Genomic DNA, 12,803 nt, shown 5'->3' on the forward strand with positions numbered 1-12,803 from the left:
TTCAGCTGCCTAATTTTTTTTAAACTATTAATTTTTTTTTAATAATACAGTGTTTGTTTTCTAAATAAAAATGTTATCTTTTGTAAACATAATTTTTTATACATTTTTTTTTGTGTCTACATTAATGTTTTTTTTTTTTTTTCTAGTTAACTCCACCACTGGATTTAGAAAGTGTATCGCAGACTTTAAAAGAAAAAAATATACTTCCATCGCCTTTAAAATTTGGTTTCCTTGGTCTTGGAATCATGGGATCTGGTATTGTGAAAAATTTACTTAACTCAGGACATTCGGTTATTGTTTGGAATAGAACTCCAGATAAGGTAGGACAGTCTCTTCTTTTTATTATTATTTGTATATAATGTAAATTTTTTTTTTATTTTAATGGAATTATTTTGTTTTTATATAATGTGATTTAAAATGCATACACCTATTGTTTATAATCCTTGAATTAATATATCCTTACAATTTATCAAAGGCAATGGCTTCCTACTTGTGATGGAAACTATCTTCTGGTAATAATGTGTTATATTTTAATTGTATGTTGGTGATAATAGAATATATATTTTATCCCAATTTTAATAGAATTGACCTTTCCACATTCATTTGTATTTTACAGTGAACTGCAATATCTTATTGTTTCTTTTAGTTTTTGATAACTGTATATTGTGTTTGTACCTGACTTCCAAAAGTGACATCTCTCAATTCGATCCATAGTTTTTTTTTTTTTTTAATTTATCCCTTAATTTTGATCAGAAGCATCAACCTCCATGGTTTATTTTTATAGCAATTTTGTTTTCTGTTAGTTATGCAGTAAGTTTCTTCCATATAATTTAAACTATTTAGTGTAAATAATCAATTTTTATTGAATTTTATGTCATAATGATATGTCATTTTAACATTCAATGTAATATTTCTGCGAAAAACTTCTAGAAAATCTGTTAAAAATTTATATAAAAAATACCCTAAAAGTAGAATTAAAATCGATTTGACTTATTATATAATTGTATAAATAAACTTAAATACTCATATTCTGGAGTCTTTTGCTCATACTTTGTGTGTATACTTTATCTTTTTCTTTTTTTATGTACATATAAACACATTTTTCTTTTGCCTGTTACATTTCTTGAATAGATTTTTGTTTCTGTATGGGAAGTATTATTATAAGTCTATTCATTTTTAAATAAGTAATAAAATTTTTATTAAAAAATGGACAAAATTAGAAAATATTTTCAATTTCTTTTTTTACTTTTTGATATTTTGAAATCAGCACCAAATTATGGGGGTTCATAATTGGTTGGTTATTGTGCTTTTAATTTGGTGCTCATTTAACAAAATCAACATTTTCAGAAGAGTTGAAAAAATATTGTTATTTTATAATCCATATTGTTTCACTTCCAAGTTCATTTCATTGTTTTCATTCTTATGGAAATTTGGAATGTTAATTATGTATTTTTAATACATTTCGAATAGTTTTTTATATATAGCGTATAACTTACCTTTGTTTAAATTGAAATATTTATTAATGTGTTCCACTTCGGTATATCGCTTTTGTTTCATTTCATAATTTATCCTGATTTGTTCATTTATATAAAAATAAATTAGTTTTTATTTATATTTAAATAAATTATTTTATAAATAGTGATTAATATACAGGGTTATCATAAAAGAATGGTGCGGTTTCAGTAATTCATAGGAAGATTGTAGGGAAATTTCTAGCGGTTATATTGGTATCCCTGAAAGCCTCCAACCCAAAAATTTGTTTATCAGCAGTTGTAACCACAACGTCAGTTCTTGTATTGTTGTTGCGGTGAGTTTAGCGAGTTACTATGTTCTTGGATAAAGACAAAGCAAAGTGTGTTTTATTGATGGCCGAATTAAAATCCGTAATTTTAGTTCAACGTGCTTTTCGACGTGAATTCGGAAGAGATCCATCACACAAAAATAACATAACACGTCGGTTCAAACGATTCGAAGAAACCGGATCGGTTAAGAAACAGAAATCAACCGGCAGACCAAGTGTACCAGACGAAACGGTGGAACTAATTAGACAATCGGCAATTAGAAGTCCTGGGAAGTCCATTCCCCGTCGAAGCGTCGAATTAGGTATTCCAAAATCAACAGTTCACAAGTTTTACATAAAAAACTGAAATTTCACAGTCACACTTTTCCTGCATTTATGCAATTAGATTATATATTATGCTTTACAAACTACCAAAATTATTTCAATAAATAAATTTGTTGTATAAAATCTATTTACTATACAGCAACAGTTTTTTTTATATACAGTAGCAACCATCATGTTCCACTCGACAAATTACTTTGTGATTAAGCAACATAATAAAACACTTTAATCTTATTCTGTGAGAACTGATAGTCTGTTTAAAAATATTCACAATGGGAAGAATATATTTCAGTGATAAACAAGATTAATTTATGAACGAGATACGAATTTAATTCGTTCTGTGATCATCGTTGTATGGCAAAAAAATCGTATCTCAAAGCAATTTTTCCCATTTAAAATAATGTAATATTAATGCGTTCTAGTGATATGAAACTAACCCAAAACACAGTTAAATTACATATAATATACACAATTTGTATATAAATAAACAAGTAATAACACACATAATGTTTATTAATTTATTTATTAATATATTAATAACACACAATGTTTATTAATCATCACTTTAACGTCGGGCCTTTTTGGCCTCACTTTCCTGACTTTCACTGTGTGAGACCTTCACAAGGTAACGATCAAGAGAGGTCTGTTTCTGCCTTCTTTTTAAAATGTTACGAAAGAATGTGAGACACCTATCATCAAATAAGGCACTCGCTCTCCCTGTAGACAATTTCTCTGGGTGTTTTTTTCCACAAAATCAGACACTTCCTGCCACTTGCCAAGGATATCACTAATTTCACGTGAAGTAAGTTTCTCCTCCGGCTCGACCTCCTCCTAACTGCTGAGTTCCATCATTACCCCCGAGTGGGAAATCTTCTGTAACTCCTTCAGCTCCTCTGACTTGAGTTCTTCAGCATACTCCTCAATGAGATCAGCAACATCTGCCTCGTCTACCTCTAGGCCCATGGATCGACCAATGGATACGATCTCCTCCTCAATAGTTTCGAATCCCTCAAATCCCTCTCGTTTTAAAACAACATCTGGCCATAATTTTCTCCAAGCTGAGTTCAGTGTTCTTTTGGTAACACCTTGCCAGGCAATATCTATAAGCTTAAGACAGATCACAATGTTGTAATGATTCTTCCAAAACTCCCTCAATGATAGGTTCGTATTTTCGGTAACTTCGAAGCAACGCTTGAAAAGATGCTTCGTGAAAAGTTTCTTAAAATTGGAGATAACTTGTTGATCCATGGGCTGAAGGGTAGACATTGTATTGGGTGGCAGATAGACAATTTTAATAAATTTAAATTCATCTAAAAGGTCATTCTCAAGGCCAGGAGAATGAGCAGCATTATCCAACAGAAGGACACACTTAAGCGGTAGACCATTATCGATTAAGTATTTTTTTTTTTTTTTGGGAAGGCCTAAAAACTATGTTCATCCACTCAATAAAAAACTGACGGGTCACCCATGCTTTACTGTTTGCACGCCACAGAACTTGTAATTTTTCTTTCATAACTTTATAAGCTTTGAAGGCCCTTGGGTTTTCCGAGCGGTAGACTAGCAACGGTTTTATTTTGAAGTCCCCAATAGCGTTAGCGCAAAGGGCAAGCGTTAGCCTATCTTTCATAGCCTTGTGGCCGGGTAGACTCTTTTCTTCAGCCGTGATAAACGTGCGCCTAGCATTTTTTCCCAAAATAACCCTGTTTCATCACAATTGAACATTTGTTGCGGTAGGTATCCTCCTTCACTAATGAGTTTTTGAAAAACCTTAATGAAATTTTCAGCCGCCTTAATATCTGCACTAGATGCTACTCCATGATGAATAACTGAATGAATGCCACTTCGTTTCTTAAAATTGTCAAACCAGCCACGACTAGCTTTGAACCCCTCACCGCCTTGCGATGATTCTCCCTCCGTCTCGGTTACATTACGCTTGAGGTCTTGGAAGATGGCGCCAGCTTTCTCACAAATAATCGCTTCAGAAACAGAGTCACCTGCCAGTTGCTTCTCCTTAATCCATAATAAAAGTCGCTGTTCCATCTCATCACGTATATTAGTTCGTAGCTTTGAAATAATGGTGATGCCTTTGGAAGGTTGCAGCTTCTTTATCGCTTCCTTCTGCTTGATGATTGTTGATATTGTAGAAGGAATGCGCCTATACTCATTTGCCAAGTTGATAATAAGAACCCCACGCTCATGCTTTGCAATAATTTTATGTTTCGCTTCCATTGAGATCATTTTCTTAGGCTTTTTCTTTTCACCAGTTTTGTCTTTAACTTTGGGATCTATGGTTAAAATAACAAAATATGCAGAGTACAATACTGTACTCTGCATATTTCGTGTCATTTTACTATCCAAAATGACACGAAAAACAGGCACAAACAAAGCGAATAACACATCGTGGCGGCCATGCAGAGGACTGTGGTCTCAACAACCAAACAGAGCGACATAGCGGGAGGAAAGCTGAGCGAACGCTCTGCCATCTAAAAATCACCTATGCAATTATCGCACATCACAAATTCGTATCTCAAATTTTTCGTTGTATGTCGAGGTATAAATTTTAGAATATTTCATGTTGTATCTCAAAACATTCGTATGTTAGGACATTCGTATCTCCAAACATTCATATGTTAGGACAATCGTATCTCAAAACATTCGTATGTTAGGACATTCATATCTCAAGATACCACTGTATTTATGAGTAATGAATGTTATACTCTTAAAAAAAATATATTTTAATTATTTAAACATTCAAAATTGACAACCTTATAATGTTAATGAACAGTAATGGGTAAAAAAAGTTTTTAATTTATTAAAAGAAATGAATTTTTTTAATAAACTTTTAGTTTTTAAAATCCAGTAACGATATGCTGACATGATTGTTTTTTTTAAAGTTTGTTACTTGACATACAATTTTTTTAAAAAAGAATTAACGTTTTGATTGAATTAAATTGAAACTCATTTAGTAGATTTTTCATTTATTGCTGCTTCCAACTGGTTGATAATTATAATCTCATTGTCTATTCTGAAGAAACATTAGTTGCTTCATTGTTGTCTTTATCATTGTCGTTTTCCATCTTTAATGCATCCTGTGTTATTTCTTTGTCAATGATTGTTTGACAAACGAATTCGTTATTGTTAATATTTATTCTGTGAGCTGAAATAGTTTGTCATATGTCCGGTTCTCCGCAGGTATCTTTTAATTGATAAAGTTATTTATAGATCAGATTATTTATGTGCTTCTTTATCACAGTTTTTAAACGGGCAAAATTTCTAAGCATTATTTTCAGAATTTTTGGATCTAAGCACTATTTCCTATTTCCAGAAGGACCATAATATGATGGTCATAATCCTCACAAAAGGATCTTTTTTTATATTTAACCATTATTTAATTCTACATTATTAAATTAGAAAATTTATGTATGGTATATCTGAATCCTAGGTATAACCAAAAAAGTGGTAAATAGACGGAAAAATATTTTGGGGTACATAAATTAAAATCTAATAATGTGTTAAACAAAGATGATACACCAATATATAATACGAAAGGCAAAGTCGATAAGTGGGTGGAATATATTTAAAAGTTATATGAGGGAAATGAATTAGAAAATGGTGTTATAGAGGAAGAAGAGGAAGTCGAAGAGGATGAAAGGGGAGAAACAATACTGAGATCTGAATTGAAGAGAGCATTAAAAGATTTGAATGACAGAAAGGCTCCTGAAATAGATGGAATTCCTGTAGAATTACTGTGCAGTGCTGGTGAGGAAGCGATTGATAGATTATACAAACTGGTGTGCAATATTTATGAAAAAGGGGAAGTTCCATCAGACTTCAAAAAGTGTTATAGTCATGATACCAAACAAAGCAGGAGCAGATAAATGTGAAGAATGCAGAACAATTAACTTAACTAGCCATGCATCAAAAATCTTAACTAGAATTCTGTACAGAAGAATTGAGAGGAGAGTGGAAGAAGTGTTAGGAGAAGACCAATTTGGTTTCTGGAAAAGTATAGGAACAAGGGAAGCAATTTTAGCGCTCAGATTAATAGTAGAAGGAAGATTAAAGAAAAACAAACCAACATACTTGGCATTTATAGATCTAGAAAAAGCATTCAATAACGTAGACTGGAATAAAATGTTCAGCATTTTAAAAAAATTAGGGTTCAGATACAGAGATAGAAGAACAATTGCTAACATTTACAGGAACCAAACAGCAACAGTAATAATTGAAGAACATAAGAAAGAAGCCGTAATAAGAAGGGAGTCAGACAAGGATGTTCCCTATCTCCGTTACTTTTTAATCTTTACATAAAACTAGCAGTTAATGATGTTAAAGAACAATTTGGATTCGGAGTAAGAGTACAAGGTGAAAAGATAAAGATGCTACGATTTGCTGATGATATAGTAATTCTAGCTGAGAGTAAAAAGGATTTAGAAGGAACAATGAACGGCATGAAGTCCTATACAAGAACTACCGCATGAAAATAAACAAGAACAAAATAAAAGTAATGAAATGTTGTAGAAATAATGAAGATGGATCACTGAATGTAAAAATTGGAAGAGAAAAGATTATGGAGGTAGAAGAATTTTGTTATTTGGGGAGTAGAATTACTAAAGTGGACGAAGCAGGAGCGATATAAAATGCCGAATAGCACCGGAAAAACGAGCTTTCAGTCAGAAATATAATTTGTTTACATCAAAAATTAATTTAAATGTCAGGAAAAGATCGTTGAAAGTAAGTATATGTATGGAGCGTAGCTTTATAGGGAAGTGAAACTTGGACGATCGGAGTACCTGAGAAGAAAAGATTAGAAGCTTTTAAAATGCGGTGCTATAGGAGAATGTTAAAAATCAGATGGGTGGATAAAGTGACAAATGAAGAGATGAAAGAGTGGCAAATAGATGAAGAAAGAAGCATTCGGAAAAATATAGTTAAAAGAAGAGACAGACTTGTAGGCCACATATTAAGGCATCCTGGAATAATCGCTTTAATATTGGAGGGACAGGTAGAAGGAAAAAATTGTGCAGGCAGGCAACGTTTGGAGTATGTAAAACAAATTGTTAGGGATGTAGGGAGTATACTGAAATGAAACGACTAGCACTAGATAGGGAATCTTGGAGTGCTGCATCAAACCAGTCAAATGACTGAAGACAAAAAAAAAACCAAAAAAGCATCGAATTGCAAAAGTGTCTACATTAAACAAAAATAAAATCAAATTATTAGTAATATAATATTTATATTATCTTTTTTCTTCTGCAAGTAATATTAAATATTGCATGATAAAATATCTAAATTAAAAATGGCAGAATAGTATATATCGAAAGAAATCTAATACATAAATTTTTGTGGTACATTTATCATAAAAAGGTATGTACTATTGTTATCAGATTCATACAAAGAAGTATAGTTTACTGACCAGCCAGTCAGTTATTTGGCTTTGTCACCACCTAATTTTCAAAAATAAACTCAAAATCAAAAAGCATTGTTATTTTTTATTGAAATGGTTGTTTCATTCAAACTTGTGTTCATGGTGATGTAATAATATATGTTGGGGAATATATATTTTATGAAGTATCTTTTCTAATTTGTTGTAATTAATAATTTTTATTAAAAAACTTTTTAAATCCACGTTTTCATAATCAGTTATAAAATATTATATATCAAGTAATGTCATGTTTATGTAATGATTAATAACAGTATCAATAATAAACGTGTAAGTGCCTTGAAATACATGAAATGTGCTAATTTATGCCTAATTATTATACAACCAAGAAACAACAATGGGTGTGAATGGTAACTGTGGTAAGTAGAATATGATTTTTTTAAGTTCATTATCTGAAATATAAAACATTTTATATCAGAATATTGAAAAACTGCCATAAAAATGTTTTTATTAAAATAATATAGTTATTACTTGTTTGTTGGATCCCAGGCAACACAGTAATTGAAAGATAATATTTTTTATTAGCAGTGTAGATGGCCAGATGGATTAAGAACACTGTTAAAACAGTGAAGGGGAAAATACATGACAATATTGGAAAATGTTTACATATATATATATATATATATATTAGATACTTTCATTTTTTTTATTATATTTTTTATATTTTCACATTTAATTTCGTTAAAGCTCCTTTTTGTTGTCTCCTCATTCAAAACTTTTCCAGGCATTTCCAAAGTTTCCTGTATATCATGATAAGATACATCTTAACTTCAGATATGTATAATTGTATGAATGATATTTTAATTCTGTATTTCTATGATGACAATATTATTTTCTTCTATATGACGATTAATAAAGGAACATTTTTAGTGTCGGTTACTTGAATACACCCTATTATCCACTTTTTCCCAGTGGATAATTCTGGTTTATAATTTTACTTTGTAGGTTTTGGTCATTTTGTGTTATAATTTATATTTTTCCTCATATGATTTGTGAAATGATCTCGGGTTAAAATTGAATATTTTGTAAAACATTAAGAAATGTTGAAGAAATTGGTAAACTATTTCTAAGTAAAAATTTTTTTAATCTATTTCTTTAACGAAATTATTATTTTTACTATTGTATACCATTCATTTTTTTTATACATTTTTGAACTTCTTATTAAATAGGTTTTTAAATTGGTCAAGTTTATTTTTTATCGCAAAAAAAGGTTTAAAGACATGAAGAGACCTCTTATGATAAGGGGTTTAAGCTGCAATCCAGTGAAGAGTTAAAATAGAGTAATTTTCTATTTCAGAATTTTACCAGTCATCTCTATTAGTTGGTCAGATTTAATAAAAGGTATGTAAATTCATAAAATATCCGTTTTGCAAAGGTGAATAAAGAATGCAACTCAAATTGTGTTTCCCGGAAATCACCTTAGCAGCTGTTATAGTAAAGAATCCCCAAAAATGGAATTTTTATGGACATGTGAGCCAGAGCTGAACAGTTATTCTCATATATTCTAATCAACTTTTTTTCCTTTTTTTTTATCCTTCGGAACTACCGTTAGGTATTGCTTCAGAGAATGAGATGAATGAAAATTTTTGTAGCATGTGAAAATGCCATGCCTGATCGGGATTCGAACCCGGGACCTCTGGATGAAATGCCGAGACGTTACCACTCATGCCACAGAGGCCGGCAGTCAACTACTCTTATAGTTTTTGAAATTATAGGATGCCTAATTCATCTGATAACCATTTTAATATGATGTTGGATGTTTTGTACAGCCACTGGATAGAGAATATAATTCCTGGATAAGTTTATAGATAGAATTTCGACCAAACTATACTTATATACTTAACAAGTTCACATATTCACGATCTGATGGGCATTTGAATGAAACCTACAACTCATTGGAGAGGAAGAGATGAAGTTTAAGGGCAGGGTGTGGTTTGCATGAAAAAACTACTGACCTGAGGATCTTCAAAATCTCCCCAAAGAATACTTCAAGGTATCCTCCAGTTTGTTCATTTAACATAAACACAGCCCGTAGGTTAACAGAGATTAACAGCATGTTACAGGTTCATAATTTTACAGTTGATATGTGTTGTAATGAATTGCTTTTCTCTGGACATTAAAAGAATTTCCTGAGAACTGGCTTAGGTTTCCTGAATGAAAAGTCTTATGCATCCTCAGAAAATTCGGAAATATCCAATTGGAGAATAACAGCCAAACCTTTTTGTGCAGTTATTAAGACATATGGTATAATGCGAATAAACTTCAAGAAATCATAGTGAAGTAAAGATAATTTTTTTTTAAAAAGTGTTAAAACATAACTCCTTTACCATTACAGAATTATTGTTTTGACTGTGAGTGGTAAATGTTATTAATGATTTGCCTAACCAATTACTATAGATCATTCTGTGTGGATTAATATTCATTTTTATTATGTAATAAAAGTTTTTGTATAAAACTACTGCTATTAATGATTTAATAATTAATGCATGTTAAAGGTCTCATTAATAGTATGTGTGAAAGGTTGGTTTTTTGGCTAAAGCATGTTAATCAGAGTAAATTTATAAATATTACATTGAACTTGTCATATTTTTAATAAAAATATTTTATTGATCTATTTTTAAGAAAGCTGATACAAGAAAATAAAATAAAGAACATTCACTGAATAATTTGATCTGATTTAATGTATAATACTGATGATTATAAAAATTTTAGTTAATACCTATGATTGTATCATTAGCAATACAGCCATATTTAATATTAAATATTGTGGTCTACTTAGCTGTATTATTATTATTTTTTTTAATAATGCTGATGTGGACAGCACGTGACTTCCTTGTACACCTATTAAATTACATTTTTTTTTTTTTTTTTTTAATGAAAAGTACATAAAATTTTATTTTATTAATAACTTCTTATATTTTCATAGTTTTTTTATTGTTATTATTGAATTATTATGTATTATAAAACTTTTTTTACAGAGGTTAATAATTATTAATAAATCAATGTATTTACGTTAAAAAAAAGGAGATGCACTTGAATTGAGCCAATGTGCCTTCCCTTTGTAAAAGCCAAATATTTCATTAATTAAAAATTTATTTGGCTATAACTCTGGAACCAATGAGAATAAGTTCCTCTTATAATATATCATTGAAAAGCTCTCAATGACGCCTTATTACTACAGTTAAGGAAAAGACCAAAATCCAAATTTTTGGGATTTAGGGCTTTTTGGACACTTTTGATCCAGTTGATTGCAATCAACTGGATCAAAAGGGAAGATGCACAACTAGATGTTTCAGCAGTTCCAAATCTAAAATTTCAACATCCTACAGCTAATCATTTTTGAGTTATGCAAGATAAATATGTACTTACATATATATATATATATATATATACATGGAGATGTCACATCGAAACTAGTCAAAATAGATTCAGGGATGGTCAAAATGGATATTTTCATAGAAATTTTAAAACCGAAATTCTTCACAATCACAACACTTCCTTTACTTCGTACAAGTAAAAATGAAAAACAAAAGAGATTATGAATGTGAAGTAATTTTGTGTAACTGATTAGCAAATAGTTTTTAAAACTAAGTCATTTTTGAAAAAAAAGAAAAGTAAAGCAGTTATTTTATTTTTTTAGAATCATAAGAAAAACTGCTTTAATCTATATAGTTTAAAATTGTCAAAAGTTTAATTTTTATATTCACATCAATTAAAATTGAAAAAGAAACAACATTTTTTGGGAGAAAACGTTTTATGATTTTCAAGAGAAAAATTGTTTAATGTTATAATAATCATCTCTGGGTAGAGAAGGAAATTGTGGAATAGTGGAAAGTACCTTTAATATACTCAATAAGCATGAAAAATGTAAGACAGATGTCAACAAGTGTAGAGAAGTATTTCATTATTGCCAGTGACTTATAAAATACTGTTGAAAATGTTATTGAATAGATTAGGACCCCAGATAGATCACAAAATAGGACAGTATCAAGGAGGCTTTTGAAACAGATGATCAAATTTAAAGTTTGAGAACAATTATGTTTGTTTCAGAACAAGTTTGAAATTGATCCTAAAATACTACATATCCAAGAACTAATCAGCCTTCATATTGTTCTTATAGTTGCAACAGAGTTGAAACAAGGTAATGGACTTTTGTTAATCCTACTGAGCTTGGTTTTGGACAAAATATTGAAAACTTTTTGTCAGATGAATGAAGGTAGGATCAAAGCACCAAAATGTCAAATAAGATGCCTAGCCTTTGCTGATGACCTGGCTGTTAAAGCTGAATTGAAGTAAAACACAGTAGTATAACTAGAAGAGTTAACAGGAATAACCCAAAAAAAAAAAACAGGCCTACATGTATCCTTTACTAAGACAAGAAATTTTGACAAACTTTAAATCATTCACACAAAAAACAATAGAAGTAAATAACATCTACTTTAAGTACCTAGGAGAGATTGTAAGAGCAGAACAGGAATAGATAAAACATCAATTGAAAATTGAATATTAAAACTTGAAGCTTAGATATATCAAAAGTTAAAGACATCTACAGTAAGAAGAATTTCTCCAATATCGCGAAATTAAGGCATTATAAACCTGTACTAAGACTGGTAATCTTATTGGCAGTGAAACATTACACCTAACTGACCTCAAAAAATTTCTCAAGATCAAAAGAAGCTTTCTAAGGAAAATTCATGGTCCAAAAATAACAGAAGAAGGATACAGACTGAAATCTAACAAGGAGATCTACCAAAATCAAGGAGACAGGGAAACAGTGACAAGGAAAAGAAGGTTAAATTTCATGAGGCACATGATCACGATGGATCCCAAGATATTAAATAAACAAATTTTAAATAAGATGTAAAACATGAAAAATAAGTCAAATTATCTGAAACAAATGGAAGAGGACCTCCAAATGATTGGCTTGAAAGAAAAGGACTGTTGCTACAAGAGGTAATCTCTGAAGAATAATTTATGATACACAAATTCTCATGGCAGAAAAAAGAAAAGGCAAGCCAAAAATGATGAGTAAGCAAAAACAAAGCCGTGCCAAAAAATGAGAAATGCAATATGTTTTTGTCTAACAAAAACATATTGCATTAAAAAATAGTTGAAGGAAACAAATAGATAAATGTTAAATTTGTTGGAGTAATACAAGTGGCAGCCACATCTGTGCAGAAGTTAGCTTGAGTGAGTTAAAAACTGTTAACTCTATCTGCAAGTTACAAGACCCGTAAT

General features: G+C 30.4%; 1 protein-coding gene across 1 annotated transcript in view; it reads left to right on the forward strand.

The window, feature by feature from the left end:
- The window catches only part of Ndf (Nucleosome-destabilizing factor), a 222,280-nt gene that overhangs the window by 68,163 nt on the left and 141,314 nt on the right, over positions 1-12,803 (forward strand). The window contains exon 7 of the mRNA XM_075379169.1: positions 147-320. Within this exon, the coding sequence (XP_075235284.1) occupies positions 147-320 (174 nt within the window). The remainder of the gene's footprint in view (positions 1-146; positions 321-12,803) is intronic.

Source organism: Lycorma delicatula, chromosome 11, assembly GCF_047948215.1.
Source record: "Lycorma delicatula isolate Av1 chromosome 11, ASM4794821v1, whole genome shotgun sequence".
Lineage (NCBI taxonomy): Eukaryota > Metazoa > Arthropoda > Insecta > Hemiptera > Fulgoridae > Lycorma > Lycorma delicatula.